The sequence below is a fragment of the Lactuca sativa genome, chromosome 9, assembly GCF_002870075.4.
Source record: "Lactuca sativa cultivar Salinas chromosome 9, Lsat_Salinas_v11, whole genome shotgun sequence".
NCBI classification, from domain to species: Eukaryota; Viridiplantae; Streptophyta; class Magnoliopsida; order Asterales; family Asteraceae; genus Lactuca; species Lactuca sativa.
Window position 1 is genome coordinate 204,638,867 of NC_056631.2, and position 22,205 is coordinate 204,661,071.

Here is a 22,205-nt window from a genome sequence, read left to right on the forward strand (position 1 = left end):
TTTGGGATGTCATCGTCAATATAGAAACATAAGCATAAACAGAACTTACATTCATTATCACTAGTGATTTATATCTCCTTAATCTCTCAGCGTAATGTGACTTCATATCAACACCTGTGATATAAATAAACTGAGTGGGTCAGGTTGGGAAACCTGGTGAGTACATAGGGTCTTCAACCCACAATAATATAATTATTATGTTTAAACAATCAAACAATCAACCCAATTACCTATCCCCATTATCTTCTTTACTCTTAAGGATCTATCCTAAGAGTCATCTATCCTGCATTCGTTTATTCCGAAGTCCCTTGCTTCCAGGGTTATAGGAATGACACTAAATCCATAGCTGTCAATGCTCGTTCGTAAAGCACTAATTCCATAGTTGCTATAGTTTATTCATCGGGTACTAAATCCATAGCTACCAGTGCTTATCTAATAGGTACTAAGTCCATAGCTACCAATTCCTAACAAGTACTAAGTCCAGAGCTACCAGTGTTTGTCCAATAGGCACTAAGTCCATAACTGCCGATGTTATTTATTAGGCACTAAGTCTATAGCTGCCAATGTTTACTCACATCATCTTTTATCTCTCATCATTCATCTACCCATGTCATACCCAACATGTTTGTATATATAAAATACGTATACAGTTTAAATCATTTAAAACATGTATAAAAACGTTCGTCCAGCATAGATAGCAAGTATTCAGATAATATGCACACATAGCATGTAGTTTATATAAAATACTTCATATCTATGTGTAAGATGAAAGCAACTATGCACTCACCTGATAAGGTGGTGACTCGACACTCGGACAGCACTTCGTTATTGTTAAAACAATTTCCCTCGGACAAAACCTCGTATCAATACCACTAGGGTTTAGTCTAACATTAACCACGACTAATTAATAGTCTAGCTATTATTATTATTATTATTATTATTATTATTATTATTATTATTATTATTATTATATAAGCGTTAAACAACACTCTATATAACTCATAATAATAACCCAAATAATTATTGTAAGGTCCTAATAACATTCCTATACTAAAACATAAGTTATACTAAAGATAGGTTGGGCGTAGCTCACTTACAGCGGGTTTTTCTCAAAACCGAGCTCCGCTAGAGCAGCGTTCCCGAGCCGAAAGGCTCTTCTTCTCGGAGCCGTCAGGCACTCCGGGGCTTCCACCTCGTGCTAGGGATTTTACCTAGGGTTTAGGGGTAGTTTGGGGAGCTAGAGAGAGAATGAAGAAAGGTGTGAAAAACTCAGAACCCTTCGCATCTATTTATAGGGGCCAGCAGCCTCGGTTACGCTGGGCGTCCAGCAGTCTACGCGGGGCGTAGGCTTCGGATAAGGGTGCCAGGCGGATCCAGCTGTCTCGCATTCGGAAAGGATAAGAACTGAAGTACGTTGCGCGTACTTGGCCTCGGACGCGGGGCGTAGCGAGGGTCGACGTGTCCTCCTCCGATGCGATCCTCCGATCAGCGATGGACGGCCCTGAGGCTGCTACGTCATCATCTTTGCACCAGCTTCGCAAATTCAAGTGCAAACTCTAAAAATCCGTAACTTTTGCATACGAGCTCCGTTTTTTACGTTCTTTATATCCACGCGTAGGCGGAAACGCACTCTACAACTTTTGTTTAGACTCCATCGGCTAATTTTGAATTTATTTTAAAAGTTATATTTTTAACAGGCCGGGACAGGATTGGTCCGTTAAAAATTCATAACTTCTTCATCCGGCGTCCGTTTTCGTTTGTCTTTTTATCGTTACGCTACTATTAACGAGATCTTCGATTCTCGTTTAGGTTGTGTCGGCTAAAAACCGTTCGATCTAATATTCGAATTTCGAGTTGTACACCGCTAAGCCGAAACTTCGAAAAATAATAACTTCCTCATACGAAGTCAGATTTGGACGTTCTTTTTATGCACGCTCTCAGTTTAACGTATTCTATGACTTTCGTTTAGATTGCTAAGGCCAAATCCTACTCTATCGTAAATTCATTATTTACGTCGCGCTGCGTCGTGCCGTTTCTGTCGCGAAACTTCGACAAGTCATAACTTCTTCGTTATAACTCGGATTTCAACGTTCTTTATATGTACGGAATCCTTGTAACATATACTACAATTTAGTTAAGATTAATCCTTCTAAATAATCTTCCATCAAAAATTCATTTTTGATGCTTATCGTCTCTAAATTGACTAGCCCAGATCTACGGGCGTTAAAGCCGAGGTGGCCGGAGAAGATTGTGGTGGTTAGTGGTTATGGTGAAGGACTTCTCGTAGGTGGGTCAAATCTTTTCGCTAGAGAGGGTTGTTTTCTAAGGAGTATAGAGGTTGAATCAAGCATTAGGAAGGGTAGAGGTGAAGGGAAATGGCAGTTGTAAAGAGATGATGAAGGAGACATTGGTAACAGTCGGTGTTGATGGTGGCGAACGACGTCGGCAATCGGTGGTGATGGTGGTGGCAGTCATTGGTGATGGTGGCGGCAGTTGATGTAGATGGTTTTTGTGTTCTTGATATTTCATCAAATACAAACCTAGATGAAGAGTGAGAGAGAGAGAGAGAGAGAGAGAGAGAAAGATGTGGGTGGGTGTTTTTTCATTTTGAATTAACTAAAAACATTTATATAAATATAAAAAAAATTAAATATATATATAAGGGGCATAAAGGTCATTTTAAGTGTATAGGGATCAAAAACAATAAAAAGATCCAATTTTGGACCATTGGTGCACCACAAAACTTTTTGGACCAAATCCACAGAATTTTATCAACCGCAAGGACCATTTTTTGCAATTTTGTCAATTAATTATGATATTGTGGGTTGAAAACTCTATGTACTCACCAGGTTTTCCAACCAAACCAACTCAGCTTCTTTGTATCATAGATAGTGGTACAAAGGTACATGAATGATGAGCGATTCAAAGAGATGTAGACTATTAGTATATTGAGATGTTGTAAGTCTCTGTTTATGCTTATGTTTCTTGTATCAGTTATGACATGTTAGGCTTTTAAAATATAAAATCTTTTGAAATGCCTTGTTTTTTTTATATTATATCATGTTAAGGATATTTTGGGACCAATTCCGCCATAACAAATATTTTAAATAAGCATAAATAAAAGGTTTTAAAAGGTCACGAGGTGATGTCACAAAAAAATAACTAAAATATAAGAATGTGGAGAGACAGTTATTAGTCGCTCTTTTGTGCTTAAGTCTTCAACCATGTTTAAAGATTTTGCTTCTTTTGTTTCGGTGAAAATCAATGTGTGGTATGTGAGAGGCAAAAATAGAGTCCCCAAAGATCCAAGAAACATAACTGCAAATTAAGGAATGAAATATGTGTATGCCCTTGATATCACCACCATTTACGCTCGATGGTGAGGTAAGAAGCAATAGGCGGCGACATTGGAAGCACAAATGGTGTAGGGTTCTTTTTCCAAGAGCACCAAACGAGAGAGAGAGAGAGAGAGAGAGAGAGAGAGAAAGAGAGATAAGAGTGTGAAAACAATTATAGATTGTGTAGGGTGTGTGTATGGTGGCAGTGGTTGGGATGAAATGGTAACGTGATGTGTGAGGCTTAGTTGTGGATGTTGCGTTGAGGGTTATATATATATATATATATATATATATATATATATATATAGAGAGAGAGAGAGAGAGAGAGAATGGGTATGTATGTATTTTTCAACCCCATGCCAATAACTATTCATCGCGACAATAATACTTTAAATGTTGCTAACATTGTCCTGTAGCGTGATGTGCTCTTATCAATAGTGCCAACATTTTTTCAAATGCTAGAGTTTATAGTTGAAATCATAGCTCATCACGCAAAAGGCAGTTTAATAATTACCAGGGAAAATGTCATTGTGGCACAATAAAGTTATGTCTTTGAGTCGATTTGGTCACCGAACTATTGTTTTGCCCAATTAGTCATTAAACTTGAAATTTTCCTGTAAATAAGCCATTATCATGAGTTTTAAATCATTTCCCCATTAACTAAGCTACGTTGCAGGCTAGCGTGTAAGGGAAGTTGATTTGGCATTGGACAACTGTCACCATGTCACCGCATGCTCACGTTTTGATTACTGACTTTGGATCATCTAAGAAATTTTATTTTTGCTTTCCTGATTATGTGTTGAAAGATGTTCATCTGTAGTTAGCAATATACATAACATAAAGAAATCTTCTCATTAAAATATTTTCCTAGAAATCTAACATCACGACGATCTAAATATGATAATGAAGTAAAGCAGATCTAAGATTAGGTCTATTTGGATTTCAATTTCGATTCAGACATGTGATTTCTTTAGGGATTAAGAAATGTACTTGACTACTAGATTCAAGCCATTATGTTGCCACAAATCGCAAACATCCAATTTTCTTAAATCGATGATCTTATGCCCACTTTCAAATCCATGCATTTAAACTAATGTAATTAACAAATTGAATAAGATCTTATGGTTATCCTCCGGTGAAGAGAAGTCCTCAATACTAAAGGGCTTCTAGCCCAACGGTATGAGGTGTCCTCCCTCATTGAGGTCGAAGGTTCAAGTCATGTTTGGGACATAGGTGGTGTTATGAGTAGTTTAGTAGGAGTGAGTTAGATTTGTCGTTCCAAAAAAAATCGTCAATGTCATCATCATCTACAACCACAACAGAAAACAAATTGTTCGCCTTCTTCTTAATCGAAGTTGATGATATTGTATCCTCCATCGTGCACCCTTTCCAGAGGCACTTCAATTGAGGATGTGAACTCCAATTATCTGTGTTTGAATTAACGATTGTTAGGGTTTCAAAATCATTATCATTATCTTCGAGTCCCGTTACAGCTACCGAAAACCAGTTCAATTCTGACAGGTCTTTACCCTCACTTGCAATTGTAAGTTGGGGCTCAGAAAAACCCTAAAGAGAACGAATGTGCAATATTTTTGATATACTCAACCATATGGCGCTCTTTTCTTTGAAATCGTTTAGATGGCACCATTATTAGTATGTTTTTAAAAAATTAAAGTTCTCCTCGATAAAACTAAATGACCGAATTAACTAGAGGCAGAATTACATAAATTGTCGACGGATATGATGTAGTGGAGTCTTAACCGAATTTGATGTGGCGATAGTAGTCCAATGACATATCAACTCCCCTTACATGTCTCTCACATAAGCTAGTTAATAGGGGAATAATTTAAAACTAACATACTAGTTTAATTGATAGGAAAATTGTAAGTTCGTGACTAATTATGCCGAAAAATAGTTTGGTGAGTAAGAGTCAAATACATAACTTTACTTTTCAACATTTCAACAGTGATATTTTATCTGATTACCGGTACAACTTAACCTTTTTTAATCCCTTTAACGTTTATAAAAATATATGATGCCATTTATTCAAATTTTATATCTTAAATCAATCAAGGTTCAATTGCTAAAATAGCAATATATTTCAAACCACTTTACAGAATTAAAGTAATTGGTACATAATACTTTTTTTCTCTATATAAATTTTATATAATTATACAATATAATATTTAATACACAAATTTTTATATATAAAAAAAGTTATTGGGTAAGAATGAGTTCTTTATTTGAAAGATTTGCATCTTAATTCTATTTTATAACACTCACGTTGTTACATTTTGGGATAAGTTAAATTGAACCTAAAATGATGTTTTTCTTAGTTTTAGGCTTTTAGCTTAAACGTGTCAAAGAGATTATTATAGGAATCTCCATTGATAACGCAAACAGGAGTAAGATCAAGAAACCACTTGACTGGTACTCTTCCCAACAGCGAACACCGACACAGAAAAGGGCCCATTGCACATACACACACAGAGACACAGTAACCTAAATTTCATCAAGAAATTACTCTTCACGGACCCACCCTCCTTAATCCCCTTTCTTGTCTTCTTCTTACAGCATTTACTCATGGGTCGTCCTCTTTCCCGGGTCGGGTCAACAATACTACACACACATTTAGGTAGACACAGAACTAGAGAGAGAAAACAGGGAGTAGGTTCTGCAATTGAAGAAAAAAAATAAGCTTTTTGGTAGGCTTGAGTGAAAATGGAAGACAGTGATGAAGAATGGGTCATGGTTAAACCAGTTTTAGATAAAGATTTGTGGAATCCATCATCATCATCATCATCTTCAAGCAGCTCGAATGAAACAGAGAAGAAAGCTTTGAAGGTGATTTTCAATGGTGAAGCTAAGCACTGGACTGATGCTATCCCCATCGGCAATGGCCGCCTTGGTGCTATGGTCTGGGGTGGTGTCACCACTGAAACCATCAATCTTAATGGTAAATTTTTCTTTTTTAAAACTACCCATTTAAGGAATTCAAGGATTTTTAGGTTTTACCATTTAAAGTTGAACATTTTCTTCAATCTTGAAATGTCATTGATGATTTAATGGATTCTTGTTGTTGTTCAAGATGACACGCTGTGGACAGGGGTTCCCGGAGACTACACGAACCCAGATGCTCCGACAGCATTGTCGGAGGTCAGAAAGCTCGTCGATGACGGAAAATACCCCGAAGCTACTACCGCCGCCGTCAAATTGTCCGGCGATCCCTCTGACGTATGCTTTTCGACTATATTTCTTAGTGTAAACGACCATATGCGTTCATCTAATCTCTCTTTCTCGTAATAATGAAGGTTTACCAACTTCTGGGCGATATAAACCTAGAATTTTCCGACGATCTTGCTGCCTACGATGATAAAACGTATCAAAGAGAGCTTGATTTAGATACATCCACAGTAAAAGTCAAATACTCTATAGGCGAAGTTGAATTCACAAGGGAACATTTTGCTTCATACCCAGATCAAGTTATCGTTTCAAAAATCTCCGGAAGCAAATCCGGATCTTTATCATTCACTGTATTTCTCAACAGCAAGCTCCATCATCATTCCTATGTAAACGATCAAAACCAGATTATAATGGAAGGATCATGTCCTGGTAAAAGAAAACCACCGACACTTTTTGCTAAAAATGATGAAAACCCCGAAGGAATAAAGTTTTCCGCGATTCTTGATTTGCAAATTAATGGTGACAAGAGCATCATAAGTGTTCTAGATGAAAAGAAGCTTAAAGTCGAGGGGTGTGACTCAGTTGTGTTACTTTTAGTAGCATCGTCTTCATTTGAAAGCCCATTTACAAACCCTAAAGATTCAAAACGTGATCCAGTTTCTGAATCTTTAAACACATTGGAATCATTAAAGAACTATTCGTATTCAGAACTTTATGCTCGCCATGTCGATGATTATCAAAAACTATTTCATCGTGTCTCCATTGAGCTTTCAAGCTTGAATAATGAACAAAATGTCGCGACTTCTGAAAGGGTCAAATCTTTTAAAACAGATGAAGATCCTTCTTTGATTGAGCTTTTATTTCAATACGGGCGTTATTTGTTAATATCATGTTCACGACCTGGTACACAACCGGCTAATTTGCAGGGAATATGGAATAATAAAGTCGAACCCGCTTGGGAGTAAGTTGTTAAACTTAAAATACTGCAAAATTAAATTTAATATCTTTTAAAGTTATGTTATTGAAATATCTTGTGAATTTATTATGTAGTGGTGCTCCTCACTTGAACATTAATCTTCAAATGAATTATTGGCCTTCACTTTCGTGCAATTTGCATGAATGTCAAGAACCGTTGTTTGACTACATATCATCTTTATCGGTCAATGGAAGTAAAACTGCAAAAGTGAGACGCTTTTCTTCATTTTGTGGCATTTTTTTTGAGTTAATTGTTGTTTTTTTGTAATGATTTTTTGTGTGATAGGTGAATTATGGGGCCAATGGGTGGGTTACACATCAAGTTTCTGATATTTGGGCCAAAACATCCCCCGATCGAGGTGAGGCTGTGTGGGCTCTATGGCCCATGGGTGGAGCTTGGCTTTGTGCCCATTTATGGGAGCATTATACGTATACAATGAACAAAGTAAGATTATGCTTTTAGTCTACTTCACATTTTACATACGTTAAGTTTGTTTGTTATACACGAAAGGAGCATTATCTTTTTTGGTCCGAGTCTCAATACAAGTCCAATGCATGTCAAAACGCAGTACAACCTGAATAGTCATGTTGTCATATCAAACACAATACAATCTATTCGGATATGTCATGTCAAACGCAATACAAACTGTTATGTCATGTCAAGCGTTGTACAACTTATAACGTGATCATCTTATGTTATATTGTGTCATGTGATGTGATCTTGTCATGTCATGGCGTGTCAAACACAAATGTAGCACTTCCTGTTGTGTCATGTCATGTCAAACGCAGTACATTCTTTTATGTCATTTGAATGCTAACATGTATCAAATAAATAGGAATTTCTAGAAAAGAAAGCGTACCCATTACTAGAAGGATGCACATTATTTCTTTTGGATTGGTTAATTGAAGGGAAAGGAGGTTATCTTGAAACAAATCCATCAACTTCTCCAGAACATATGTTTATTGCACCCGATGGTAAGCCTGCAAGTGTAAGCTATTCAACAACAATGGACATGTCAATCATAAAAGAAGTATTCATCGCCATTGTTTCTGCTTCCGAGGTAATAATAAATTAATAATCCACATTACAAATTCTTTGTATTTCGTGTCTTTTGAAAATAACAAAAAAGAAAATCTAAAAATCAACAGGTTTTGGGTAAAGAAAAAAGTGATTTGATTCAAAGAGTTCTTAAAGCTCAACCACGACTCAACCCAACCAAAATTGCTAGGGATGGTTCCATTCTTGAATGGGTAAATGATTATTTTGTTTTTCTTTTTCCATTTTTGATTTTTTTTACACTAATGCACGAGATTCCATCAGAACTTCTTATTAAAATTTTGAAATGGGAACAGGCGCAAGATTTTGAAGATCCAGAAGTGCATCATCGCCATGTGTCACATCTATATGGACTTTTTCCTGGGCACACAATAACTGTTGAGAAAACTCCGGATCTTTGTAAAGCTGCAGACTATACTCTTGTCAAGAGAGGTAATTTTGACTTTTGGAAGTCAAACAATGTACTTTTCAAAGTAAAAATTTGACATGAATATCTCAACTATAAAATCCTAATATGATTGTATTTGTAGCCTATATCATAGAGTTTAGTTTAGATTTCAACTTTATTCTGAATGTCAAAAATATTTTGTATATATTTAGAAGTCAATAGTAGTCCTTTTGACCTCAAAAGTCAAAGTTTAAAAAAAAAATGGTCTTGTGTGACAGGCGAGGAGGGTCCCGGATGGTCAACTACATGGAAAGCAGCTTTGTGGGCCCGGCTTCACAACAGCGAACATGCATACCGAATGGTCAAACACTTGTTTGACTTGGTTGACCCTGATCATGAAAGTGATTATGAAGGAGGGCTTTATAGTAATTTGTTCACAGCCCACCCCCCTTTCCAAATTGATGCCAATTTCGGGTAAGCACAATCTGAATTTACATTTTACACCCTTCTTTGTTCCACCCACCTTAAAGTTTATGAATATCATAAAACTTGTTTTTTTGGAATATAAGGGTAAAATGGTCATTTACTCTCATTCAGACGGTTTATTCAATCTAAAAAAGAAACAACAAATCTTATGTATACAACATTTTGTCCTGATAGACATACATCATTACCCATTTAGCGACTTTATCCATACACAGATAGGAAGTAGGAACTCATTGTTGATATCTAGTCTATGTAAAAAGACGTAAATGCCCTTGTTGGTGTTAGATTTTGTGCAGCGATAGCTGAGATGCTTGTTCAGAGCACGATGAAGGATTTGTACTTGCTTCCTGCACTTCCTAGAGACAAATGGTCAAAGGGTTCGGTCAAAGGGTTGAAAGCACGTGGGAATGTAACAGTTAGTATCTCATGGAAGGAAGGTGATCTTCATCAATTTGGTATTTGGTTATCCAAAAGCAACAAATTAGAAGGTTTAAAGAATCAGAATTGTACAAAAAGAGTGCATTATGGAGGAAGTACAATCATGGCTAAAATGACATTTGGGAAAGTATACACGTTTGATAAGAAGCTAAGATGCATAAAGACAACATCTTTGTTTTGATTCATTTAATCTTTAGTTTTTTTGAATTTGTACTCGATTACTTGGCCACGTGTAATAACATTTTGATGAGGTTTTTGTATTCTTCCTCGTATGATATGGGATGTAAGAGATTTCATTTAATTTAATAAAATAAATTACGTATTTGTCTTATAATATTGAATCATTATCTTTATGTCATTTTATATTTTTCATGTAATGACATTTTACATTTCTTAGTGGTTTTATCAAAACGACATTTTTCATTTATCAGCTAATTTTTCAAACAAAATGTCATCGAAAACCATAACTAGAGATTTTTGAAGAAAGAAAAAAAGACAAAAAATTAAAGTTAGGGTCTATATTGATAAAAAACAATACCGTAGGGATGACTTTTGTAATTTACTCAAAATATGTATTCTCTAGTCTCTACTAATTTAGGTAAGCGAAAAGGAGAAAGAGAAACCCTACGAATCGTGAAGCTAAAACCCTTGTGGCATTCGCAAGATCTCTTCGTGTGATTCTCAGAGAAATGGCATGGCGTGGTTCGATCTCCAGGACATTGATGTCCGCCACAAGAAATTCATCTTTCCGCTCTACTCCGCCGCCCCTCCCTCGCCTCCGTCCTCCTCAGGTTTCCGCTCCCCGCGTCCACTCCAGCCGCCTCCGTAACCCTAGGTATTTCCTTAACCCAATTTCTTAAATCTCGTATATCTCTTCTCTCAGTGTTGTCATTTCTCAATTCGATTTAATTTTTGTTGTAGGACCTTGGGAGAATTAGGATGTGCTCAATCTCTGATGCCGATGGTTGCCGGAGCTCGGCTGACGTCTCACCTCACTGTCAATGTGCGCGCGTTCTGCGAGCTGTCTCATGGTACCTTCTGCCGCTCTTGTCAGGATCGCTAGTAGTGAGTTTTTTGCTGTTTCTAGGACACGCATCAAACACTTATCATCATCTTCTTCTTCACTCAAATTTGCCTGAATGAAATCACTATTCCCAATTTTGAAATCAGTCTTTCTTCATTAGTTTATAGGCATATAGGTAAATTAGCTGTCTGATTCTTGCTGTTAGACTGCTTGAGTAATGTGTGTTTTCAAATTTAAATTCTTTTTAACATAAGAAACAATGGGATTGGGATTTGTTTGATTATTGGTAGGATTGAATGGAAAAGATGGGTGATTTCAAGCAATTTCAAGCATCAAAAGGCACTACAGACATACAACATTGTAGGTTTCTCATTTTTTTTGTTACCTTTTAATCTTTTCTGTAACTTCATAACACAACTTTCCAACAAAGACAGAATCTTTATAACTTATAACAGATGTTAGATCAACTTGGGAAGAAACCAATGTTTTAAGTAGCAGTTTTATTTGAAATTTGAAGTTTTGAGCCTTGTTTTTGTACAACTTTCCAAATAAGTTTGAATCTTGTTTGTGATTTTTATAAATATCTGCATTTTTTTTTATCTGGTTAACTTCAAAGAATGGTGCATTAATGCTATATGCTTTTTGGTATCTAGCATGCTTATTGAGTTTTCTTTGATTATTAGAAGTTGAAAACCATAGTTTTTTATATGATATTGAAATGCTTTTTTCAAACATAAAAACTGGTTTGGAAATTTTTCTGATGCAGGTACTTGAGTGGTGATTGGTTAAGCAAAGCTTTTTAAGAGGCATTGATAGTAAGTGGATTCATTGGATGGAGCAGTTTTTGTGTTTGGAATTGGAACATTTAATAAGATTTAGATGTTTTTACATCTTTTTTCACCCTTTGGGCAACCTAAGGATTGGTTTTTTTGAGACATTTCATGTATATTATTTTAGTTAATGTTCATTTATATTTGGATTTTTAAACCATGTTTCTTAGTTGTTTTATGTTTGCAATTGTATTGTTTATGATTGAAGGATTTGATCAAATTTATATTCATATACTCAAAGGCACTTACCACATCCATTTTCACGTGATCATGAATGAGAATGAGATTAGAGTTTGTAACCTCACGGCTAAAGTCTTGATACAACACCAATGTCCAAAGTTTTAGAAATTAAAATTAGGGTTTTCTTTTTTAGACATAATACAATATTATAAGTGAAAATTAATATTTAATGAAATATAGAATAAGAATGTATATTATATTTAAACGTGTCAACGGGTTGAAAATTCCAACCCAACATATTTACTTAAATGAATTAAACGAGTTGAACTATTTATATAAATGATTCGAAAATATCGTATCAACCCAACCCACCGATGCCAAGCTCCTTATAAGGTAGTTGGGATATAAAAAGGGTTTGAAAGAGTTTGCTCTTCCCGATAACATGACATGTATGGCCGAGTAGTGTAGGTACGTTATCTTTTTATTTTCTTTGTATTTTTCTTGCAATATTTACATTTATACATTTGTCTCATATCTATTTAATTTTTATTGCTACTTTCACTTATATCCCCATCCTATATTATTTATCATTGTGGCTTGTTCTTATATGTAGGAGGTCATCTTTAACGCAACGCAGTCTTTCCATCTTTGGGTGAATGTTGCATACATCTTACCTTCCATTTACCTCATTCATTTGTTATATAAGTTTTGATGTTCTATATTTCATCAACGCACTTGATGTTTGAATAGTGCAAATGGGATGTACCAATTGTTTTGAAGAAAATGCCATTTAGGTGCTTAACATTTTTGGTTTAATTTCCTACAAGTTTATACTAAGCGTACTTGAATTTAGGCCTTTTGATCATTAAACATTTGTTTATAAGATTCAAACATACGTTATTTCTATAAATACTTCAAAAACATAGTTATGTATGGAACGTGTGTAACATCCCGACTCCCATGTATAAATTTAAAGTGTTTTATATTCATTTTAACAGGGCAACTAGACGAGTTGGAGGCCCCAACTCGTCGAGTAGAGATTGAGATGGCCGCGTGAACTTTGGAATCAACTCGACGAGTTGGAGTTGAGTGTGAAAACCCTAATTTTCAGGGTTTGCACCCTATTTAAAGAACCTTAAGTCCTTTACCCCTCCTCCCTCATCACCTTATCACCCTGAGACAAACCCTAATCGAGCTATCTTCCATTTTGAGAGTGTTTAAGGCTAAGAGTGTGTGTTTTAGTGCATTCCTTGAAGAAACTTGAAGAGTAAAGGGGCTTGGAACAAGAAGGAGTCTTTGGATTCGACATCCATTCGGTTGTAACATCCATTTGGAGGTAAAAAGTCATAACCTTAATCACTTGTTTGTTAGATCTCTCCATTAGAGAGTTTATGGTCATTTTTAGCTTCTTCTTGAATCATTTAATTGTTTGAGCATGCTTTGAAGCTAAGACTTCAGATCTGGACACTACTAGGCCCCTTAGGCCTAAAGACTCAAGCTTTATCAAGCTTTGGCAACCTTCCATGCCTTAAACCCTTTGTTGAGTTTTGTTTTGGCAAAGTTAACCCCTAAATGCCATACATGGACGTAAAGCTTGCAGCTTTACGTGGTATCTCAGCCCTAGAAGGGTAGATCTAGAGTTTGAGGCCTTAGTCTCACTTAAAAGCGTCTAAATGAGTGAATGGGCTGAAGGAACTCGACGAGTTAGTTAGGGTTTTCCCCGATATTTTGAACACTATACAAACTCGACGAGTTGGTGAGACAACTCGGCGAGTTGAGACGAATTTTCCCGATTTTTCTGAGAACAGAAGGAACTCGACAAGTCGCGTAGATGCACTCGACGAGTTGGGTCAACATGGACTGTTGACTTAAGTGTTGACTTCCATTGACTTTTAGGGTTTGGTCAAGTTGTGGACCTTGGAGACCATGGAAGGGTAAAATGGTCTTTCACCCTTTCTGAGAATTAGTAAAGGAGTTAGCTCAACATCTTTGGAGGAGTTATTATAAATTGTTAATTAGAGATTATTATGACATATGTAGGCGGAGTCTAGACCGACAGTTAAGTACGAGACATACTTGCTTTACTTACGAGGTGAGTCTTCTCATTATACTTACCAGAGAGGTAATTACTATGCGACCGGAGGGTCTTATCTGTGTTAATGACCAGAGGGTCTTATGTGCTTATACTGAGATATGTGATATTATGCATTCTTTCTTTATGATTCATGTTGTATATTATTCTGTGCATTTATTGAGATAGGACCGGAGGGTCCTCACTGAGATACAGGACTGGAGGGTCCAACCCGAGCCGTGAGACCGGAGGGTCTTCACTGAGACGCATGACCGGAGGGTCCTTATCGAGTTATAGCCATGAGAGGCTAATTATTGTGTGTGGTATTTTGGGGAACTCACTAAGTTTTGTGCTTACATTGTTGTGTGAAATGTGTTTCAAGTATATCTCAGGATCGCGGGAATGCGCCGACTTGATTGTACACACGAGCTAGTTGATTTGTGTTTTGAGGATTCTAGGATATTTGACAATCTTATGTCTTGTGTTTGAAACAATTTTATAAATTAAGTATGAGAAGTGTTAAACTGTGTTTTGTGTGGATTTAAAAATGAAATTTTTATTTGAAAATTTAGAGTGTTACAACGTGTCTCGATATGAAACCTTAAAATGCATGTATGATATGTGTTGTGAGCCCACGAAGCACTAGACATTCACCCTCATACCATATTAGATATCTAAAATCATTGATTTTCTTTCCAACATATATACATATAAACTCGATCTTCCTTATTAAATTGAATGTCATTCCTATTTCCATTACTCATCATTGATGCATTGAGTTACTAAATTGAATGCCATTCCTATATCATTTACTCATCATTGATGCATTTGAACTCAAATCCAAGTCATGGATAAGGATCAACACCTCAATCTGTAACGCCTGTGTTTCCGGGCTTGCCATTTTTAGCAATGTAATAGTCTAGGTTAACCTTTGTAACCCGTTTTGAAATAATAAGAATGTATTATTTGAGTATTATGTGTTTTGTGCTTAATTGCTTAATTATGTGGTCTGATTAATTAAGAATAAAAAATAAGCGTCAAAATTTAAGTGTAAAATAAACTTAATATCTTTGGATAATGTTGTAGTAGTTGAAACGAGGTTTCCAAATATATATAGAACGCCCAAATCTGACTTCGTATGAGGAAGTTATGATTTATTGAAGTTTCGGCTTAGCGGTGTGCAGCCCGAAATACTCGATTTGAGATCGAGCGGTTTTTAGCTGAAGCATTCTAAACGAGGATCGAAGGTCTCGTTGTTGGTATCGAAGCGATAAAAAGTTAGGCGAGAACGGACGTCAAAAGAAGAAGTTATGAATTTATAACGAAAGTTTCTGTCGCGGCCTATTAAAAATAAATAATAAAAATAAAGTCGAAATTAGCCAACAGAGTCTAAACGAAAGTTGTAGAGTGTAGTCTCACCTTCGCGTGGATATAGAGAACGTCGAAAACGGAGTTCGTATGAAGAAGATATGAATTTCCGAAGTTTGATAAATAAATTGTATTTATTTTTAATTGAAAAATCCGGCATTATCCGAAGGGGGAGTCACCAGTCCGATACGACGTACGCCCCGCGTACGCGAGTACGCCCCGCGTACTCCGAAGAGTGTCGACACTTCGGATGACGCATGTAGTGACGACTTCGGAGGCCAGTACGCCCCGCGTACTCTGAGGCTCCAGCCTCCTATAAATAGGATCCGAAGGCAGCCGAGTCTTTTGCCAATTTCTTCTCTTCTCTCTCCCGCTTTGCATCGTTTTGCATGCCAGAAATACCCCGAAGCCCCGGTATTATTCTCGAGCCCCGAGGCAAGTCCCGAGATCCTGAAGATCCCAAGAAGTGCGGTTCCCGAGCCGAAGCTCTGCCCGCGAGAAGTTTGATTTTTGTAGAGATCTTCCAGATCTGCTGAGGATTACTACTTCTGCAAGTCGTAGTGTTGTCCGATCATCTTCTGATCAAGTGAGTGTATACTACCTTTCATAAACACGATAATAATACAAGTATGGTTCGAGTGTATTAAGTATATTGTTGTTTATATGTGTGAGTGTGTAGTTACTTTCTTCTAACGCATGATTATGAAGTATTTTATACGAAATACGTGTTATGTGTAGAATTTGTTGTTATGTGTGTGAATGTATGTTCACCCTCTTCCATCTCATAGATCTGAATTGCTTTCTATGAAATACGTGTTACGTGGGTATGCCTCATCTGTTGTGTGGGATATATATTGAATGAAAATGATATACAGGTTTCAAACTATGTATGAAAGTATATATTTTATCTACTAATATGTTGGGTAGAACATGGGTAGATAGTTGGTGTGTAATAAACAGATGAGAGGCCTCGATGTTGTTGTTGTTGTTGTTGATCAAGTTATTCAGCGGAGTATGGATAACGACCACGGACTCTTTCTAGACAATCCAGTGGAACGCTAGCAGGTTCATAACCTGTAGGTGTTGTGAACGATGTGTTCACCGGTGTACTCTATCCCCCTCATGGTTGCCTTTAGGATATCTATTGTTGAGGAAACCCCTTCGCAGTGATGTCCGTCCCGATGAAAATCCTAGATTAGGTCCCTTGAGATAGATGTTATTTTGGGGACGTAAAGTGAGGATAACGGGAATGGGTAATCGGGATAGTGATTGGTTGGTGAAATTAAATATAATTAATTTATTGTGGGTTGAAAACCCTATATGCTCACCAGGCTCCCAAGCCTGACCCACTCAGTTTTATTTGTATTACAGGAAGTGGCACAAGGGCGTAAGATGGATGGATCATCTTGTTGTTTTGTTTACAAGTCTGTATATGTATATATTTGTTGAATGACTTGTAATGTTATCGTTTATGCTTTATGGTCTGTATCGGAACATGACATCCCGAGTTTTGATTATATAATGAAATGCATCTCTTGATGAAATGCTTTGATAAATATTATTTTATCATGTTTTGTTTTGGGAACAAATTCCGCAACTTTTTCAAATCAAAAGGATTTACTCTGAAATTATTTAAAAGCATAAATGAAAATCGGTCTTTTCTGGCCGAGATTTTGGGGATGTCACACAATCCCAAAGGGCCAAAACTACTACTAGTTTTAGCAATGTTTTAAAAACCGGTTTGAACCGGCCGGTCGAACCGGTTGGACCGGGAACCGGGAGAAGGAACGATTCAACGGTTTTACATTGATTTCTGAACCGGATTGAACCGGACGGTTTTTAGAAAAAACCGGTTGAACTGGTCAAAATAAACCGGTTGAACCGGTTAAATCGAATAAAAACACATGAAAAATAACCATTTACATAATAAACTTTGGTGATTTTTTTCAAATCTATTTAGTTTTCTTTAAATAAAAACATATGGTAAATATTATAAATTCATTTGATGTGTTTGTATTCATCAAAAACTATATTTCGTTTGGGTATTATACTTTATTAATTTTTCATTTTGACGTATATGGATTGATATAAAATACTAAAACTTATGGTTATGTGTTATTTTAATGTGTTTGGATTCATCTACAATTTATTTTTATGTGTATTTTTAATGTTTGAACTTGTAAACATCAAATTCATAATTTCTATATGTATTTGTGTAGGAAAATAGAAAAAAAAAAACATGAAAAATATAGAAACCGGTTCACCCGGCGGTCGAACCGGTTAAACCGCTTGAACCGGGAACTGATCACCATACCGGTTCAACTAAAAAACCGGTTTTTAAAACATTGAGTTTTAGCGGTTGTGTAATAACCCGAAATGAATAGTCACCATTCAGCGCATAACACATTTGATACAACAATCCCAAACTCAAATCCAAGTCACAAACATGGATTAGCACCTAAATCAGTCAACATTCAAAATATTTGATACAACCTTCTCTTAGCCATTAAGAAGTTTGAATCATTCAACACTAAATAGTTCAATTTTATCAAACAAATTCGTTACTCAAGTAAGATAAAACAAGAACCAAAACATACATGGAACATTTCATGTCTACAAAACTAACCATAATATAGTAAAGATACATCGAATAAATTCATTAATAGTTCAATTTTATCAAACAAATTCGTTACTCAAGATAAAACAAGAACCAAAACATACATGGAACATTTCATGTCTACAAAACTAACCACAATATAGTAAAGATACATCGAATAAATTCATTAATCCGCAAATTTGTATCTCAACAAAAAAATGTCCAACTTTCTTTGTCATCACATAAGTTCTTACAAAAACCGCTACAACAACCACGAAAACAACACCAAATTAGGCCTTAAAATCCACCATCACATTAAATCAATATTTCATAAAATGTGATTAAATTTCACATTTTATATTAATCACACTCTTTTAGCACGAACCCTACCACTTCTCCGAGCACTTTGACTCGATAAATCCAGTGGAGATGAATTAGCATCTTTCAAATTCATGTCCTCATTATCCCCCTTTGCTTTTCTCTTACTAGATTTTATGGGCGTTGACTTTTCCCCATTCTCTTGCTTGGTTGTTGACTTCTCCCCATTCTCTTGCTTGGCTGTTGACTTTTCTCCATTCTCTTGCTTGGTTGTTGACTTTTCCACATTCTCTTGCTTGGTTGTTGACTTTTTCAGATTCACTTGCTTGGCTGTTGACTTTTCTGGTGTGGGGCCCGGGGTTGGGGTACTTACTCCACTTTTGTGCTGTTCAGGGTGCTTAGAACTCCTACGAGCATTTTCAAACCACTTGCTGACCTGTCAAGTAATATTTATTAATAATACACAAAATATTATAAACTATACATGAAATAAAAGAAATATTGTCATCAAATTATATAAATAATACAAAAGATTATAACCTGATTCAGAGTGAGATTCAATTCTTTCATTAGATTTTCTTTGATATTTCGGTTAGGGTATTTGTTTTCCTTGAATATTTCATAGAGTCTCTGCATAAGAAGAATAAATTGGAATTAAAAAACATATATATGATTGTAAATAATATTAAATAGTATTTTGTTACAAGAATTATGAAGATACCTTAGTAACAGCTTCCCCAAGTTTTTTATTTGATGATTTAGCACCACTTTTATCACCAGAACCAGCTGCAGAAGAACCCTTACGTGCTGAAGTACCATTTTTGCCCTCAACATCTACCTTCTTACCATTTTTTCTTACAGGGGTAGTAGAGTCGCTTTCTTTCTGTTTTTTATTCAAGTCTTCACCCTTTGCCTCTTTAGTATTCTTCCGTCTCTTTGGCCCTTCAGAATCAGAAAAATCCTCATCGCTTGAATCCGATGAAACATTCCCATATGCCTCCTGTATATACAAGGGTAAAATGGTCATTTGATTTGATTATACTTAAACAGCTCATTCAGTGCAAGAAAGAAACCAACAGGGGTAAAACCGTCATTTCTCCATTCAGAGAAGGAAAAGAAACATGCTCTTACATCATGCAGCTTTTTGTAGTCCAATCTCTGAACATGTCTCCTTGCAGTTATAGGGGCAGAATCGTCATTTTCCATATCTGTTTTCAAGATTTCTTCATCTTTTTCAGATACTACAGACTCTTTAACAACTTCAGCTGATGTCACTTCATTCTTACTGATGTCACCAAGATCCTCTGAATCAGATGTAAAATCTGATCCAGAACTTTTGGCCTTATGATCATCATCATCATCATCATCTGAATCTGCTTTATCAGGATTAAAATCATCATCTTCTGAATCATCAGAAGGAAGCCCTAAATACTGTTCTTCATTATTATTATTATTGTTATTATTATTTGCTATAGCTCCCAAATCCTCAGATGCAGAAGAGAAATCAGAGTCATCAGACTCATCAGAGCTTGGATCCTCTACATCCACCTCGTCTTCTGCTACCTGTGGAGCATCAGGGTTATAATCGTCATCTTCAGAATCATCAGAGGGAAGCCCTGAAATGTCATTTAAGTTATCCCCAGATACTGCAGTTTCAGGGAAGACCTTCTGCAGTTATCAAAGATATGAAAATCAAGATTTTTGTAAAAACCCAAAAGGAATATTTTTTTAAAAATGACCAAACTGACCTCCCAGGTATCATTGATGGACAAATCTGTCCCCATGGAATCATTTAACAAGTCAACACAGTCAACCTTGCAATCACAAGCAGGGCAAAGCCACCCTTCATCACCAGGAGGAACTGTATACCAAAGAGATGATAATAAATGATTGGTTATAAAGCTCTTTATGTATTAATTAATGTTAAAAAATGTGTTTTTTATTTTTTGTAAAAATTAAGGATGTGAAATTGAGATGCTACCTTGTTCTTTCAATAAAGGTGGATCCAAGCAAAATTGATGAAATCCACGATCACAAAATCCATCACAAAGAATAATATCATTGTCAAGTTTCACTTCTGTTTGTGCACATTTTGCACAAAATATCTGCCAAAAATATTAATAACAATAAGATAAAAGATTAAAAGTAATAATAATAAAAAGTTAAAAGTTACAAGAATCTCTTACATCTTCACTGTCGATTAGCCCATCAGAATCATATAAAGTATCTGGAAACCTTCCTTCTTCACATGATTTATCAATCTTTTGAAAAAGATCTCTTATTCTCAATTTGAAACGATTAATATCTGATTTAGCACGTTGAAGCTCCTTCTCTGGTCTTATTTTCTCTAAACTGTTTGTCACAAAACAAAAAACAGATATAAATAATCTTGTTTTTTTTTTTGAAAATGGAAGAACAAATCACAATGTAAAACCTTTGGCCTTTCCACCCTTCGCCAACATAAGCATCAATGAAGAGTTGTTCATAGCTCATTTTCTGTAGTAAATATCTTAAATGTGCTCTTATTTTTGAGAATTCGTCATTTTGATCCTTTTTTATCTTCTTTATCTTCTTTCTCTTCTTTTCTGTGCTTGTTTGATCTTGTGGAGAAGGATCTACTGATTCAGGAGCTTTAGGTTTCTCTTGCGATCTTGTCCTTAATACCCTTGGAGTGTGAGTACCGATTTTTTCTTTTTTTCTTGTTTGCCCTTTCTTCTGACCTGATTCCTTGCTTACATCTCCTTGAGTTGGAGTTCCATTGACCACTTCATTACTCTTGTGATTTGCCATGTTTGATATTATGCTATTTGACGATAACTCTGTTCAAAATGGCATGTCAATAATCAAAAAGAGCCTTAAGATTAAACGAAATATAGATATTGCATATCATGAAACGCAAGCATTATATAATCTTTTTTTTTCCTTGATTAAACTTCAATGAAAACCAACAGATCTCATAAAAAAAATCCAGTTTCTTCTCCTTTATCTAGCTTGTTTCCAACAAATGGGGGTGAAAATGCATTCATTCCAGAAAATCCCAGATGAAAAGTGTGCGATTGATTCAAGCTCCCAAAGTTTTACATTAAACATCAGCTATTTAAACCAAGAAAGTCGAGCAATTCAACAAGATGAGCATATACATTTCTACGTAGACATAAGATATGAGTGAATATGAGTGCAGCAGCTTACCTCGTTGAATAAGAGAAACAGATCTTGAGATGAAGCAATTTGGCGTATGAAAGAATCTAGGGTTTTGGAAGTGAGAGAGTTTTTTTGAAAGAGAGAAGGTAAGTCGGTGGTAGTGGTGGGTATGTGGTTCCGATATGGACTCTCCGCCGCTAATGGGTTTAGATGTTGATTGTGAGTGACCAAAATTCGATATGGTGATGAAAGAGAGAGCGCTGTTTTCGCATCACCTGCGCGCGATATATTTTCCCTTTCCCTCCAATCTCTTCCCCCTCTCCTCTTTTTACTCTTTTCAAAGTCTTGTGTCACTCCCTCCACCCCTAAAAATAAACAAATAAATAAACATACATACATACATGTATAAATAAACTAGCCACATTATCTATAGGCATCTTTGTTATTTTAGGTATATGTCGATTTATTTTAAACACCAATTTTGATTTCACTTTCACTCGGAAAGAAGCAAGCATAATCCTTCAATATTTCAACCAAACCATATTGTAAATGTGTGATCTCCTGTTTTAATCAAGATCAACCATCTTTGACAATAATTCCCTAATTCCAACTAAGTAGTTCATATCATATATAATTGAACGAGATGGGCTAAGGCCCAGAGTAGTATATATCTAGGGCATAAGTTTAGTCTGATAACCAAACCATCTTGACTCAAAACTTTTAGTTTAATGCAACAACATAATTTATGTACGACTCATGATGAGTCTGAACGCAAGGCCCACATGACATGAAATCGAAATAATTGAAGCGAC

General features: G+C 35.9%; 3 protein-coding genes across 6 annotated transcripts; 2 read left to right on the top strand and 1 right to left on the bottom strand.

Moving 5' to 3' along the window:
- The first annotated feature begins 5,955 nt into the window (after positions 1-5,955).
- LOC111920548 (alpha-L-fucosidase 2) lies at positions 5,956-10,199 on the top strand. The gene is made up of 10 exons (XM_023916128.3): positions 5,956-6,294; positions 6,427-6,572; positions 6,650-7,482; positions 7,572-7,704; positions 7,783-7,941; positions 8,333-8,557; positions 8,646-8,747; positions 8,850-8,985; positions 9,220-9,415; positions 9,713-10,199. The coding sequence occupies exons 1-10, from the start codon at positions 6,060-6,062 to the stop codon at positions 10,044-10,046; spliced, it is 2,499 nt and encodes an 832-aa protein (XP_023771896.1). The 5' UTR covers positions 5,956-6,059; the 3' UTR covers positions 10,047-10,199.
- A 255-nt stretch (positions 10,200-10,454) lies between these two features.
- On the top strand, positions 10,455-11,876 carry LOC111920549 (uncharacterized). Of its 4 annotated transcripts, none has more exons than XR_002859925.3 (4): positions 10,455-10,700; positions 10,787-10,930; positions 11,180-11,249; positions 11,656-11,876. XR_002859925.3 is itself a non-coding variant. In XM_023916131.3 (4 exons), the coding sequence occupies exons 1-3, from the start codon at positions 10,555-10,557 to the stop codon at positions 11,200-11,202; spliced, it is 279 nt and encodes a 92-aa protein (XP_023771899.1). In that variant the 5' UTR covers positions 10,455-10,554; the 3' UTR covers positions 11,203-11,249; positions 11,656-11,876. The 4 variants fall into 4 exon arrangements, 3 of the variants coding, with proteins under 3 accessions (XP_023771899.1, XP_023771898.1, XP_023771900.1); XM_023916131.3 differs by having other exon boundaries at positions 10,787-10,896; XM_023916130.3 differs by lacking the exon at positions 11,180-11,249.
- Positions 11,877-18,095: 6,219 nt separating this feature from the next.
- Positions 18,096-21,770, bottom strand: LOC111920550 (pathogenesis-related homeodomain protein). The gene is made up of 9 exons (XM_023916133.3): positions 21,442-21,770; positions 20,687-21,071; positions 20,439-20,604; positions 20,234-20,357; positions 20,001-20,113; positions 19,384-19,920; positions 18,974-19,252; positions 18,793-18,882; positions 18,096-18,688 (listed from the first exon to the last, which is right to left on the bottom strand). The coding sequence occupies exons 2-9, from the start codon at positions 21,040-21,042 to the stop codon at positions 18,299-18,301; spliced, it is 2,055 nt and encodes a 684-aa protein (XP_023771901.1). The 5' UTR covers positions 21,043-21,071; positions 21,442-21,770; the 3' UTR covers positions 18,096-18,298.
- Positions 21,771-22,205: the final 435 nt, after the last annotated feature.

Excerpts from the sequence above, each read along its gene's own strand:
- LOC111920550 (XM_023916133.3), bottom strand. The coding sequence starts at position 21,042 with ATGGCAAATCACAAGAGTAATGAAGTGGTCAATGGAACTCCAACTCAA. Across the intron at positions 19,921-20,000 it reads CCATCAATGATACCTGGGAG|AAGGTCTTCCCTGAAACTGC; the intron begins GTCAGTTTGGTC and ends TGATAACTGCAG. Across the intron at positions 19,253-19,383 it reads ACTACAAAAAGCTGCATGAT|GAGGCATATGGGAATGTTTC; the intron begins GTAAGAGCATGT and ends TTGTATATACAG.
- LOC111920548 (XM_023916128.3), top strand. The coding sequence starts at position 6,060 with ATGGAAGACAGTGATGAAGAATGGGTCATGGTTAAACCAGTTTTAGAT. Across the intron at positions 7,705-7,782 it reads ATGGAAGTAAAACTGCAAAA|GTGAATTATGGGGCCAATGG; the intron begins GTGAGACGCTTT and ends TTTGTGTGATAG. Across the intron at positions 7,942-8,332 it reads ATACGTATACAATGAACAAA|GAATTTCTAGAAAAGAAAGC; the intron begins GTAAGATTATGC and ends TCAAATAAATAG.
- LOC111920549 (XM_023916130.3), top strand. The coding sequence starts at position 10,555 with ATGGCATGGCGTGGTTCGATCTCCAGGACATTGATGTCCGCCACAAGA. Across the intron at positions 10,701-10,786 it reads AGCCGCCTCCGTAACCCTAG|GACCTTGGGAGAATTAGGAT; the intron begins GTATTTCCTTAA and ends TTTTTGTTGTAG.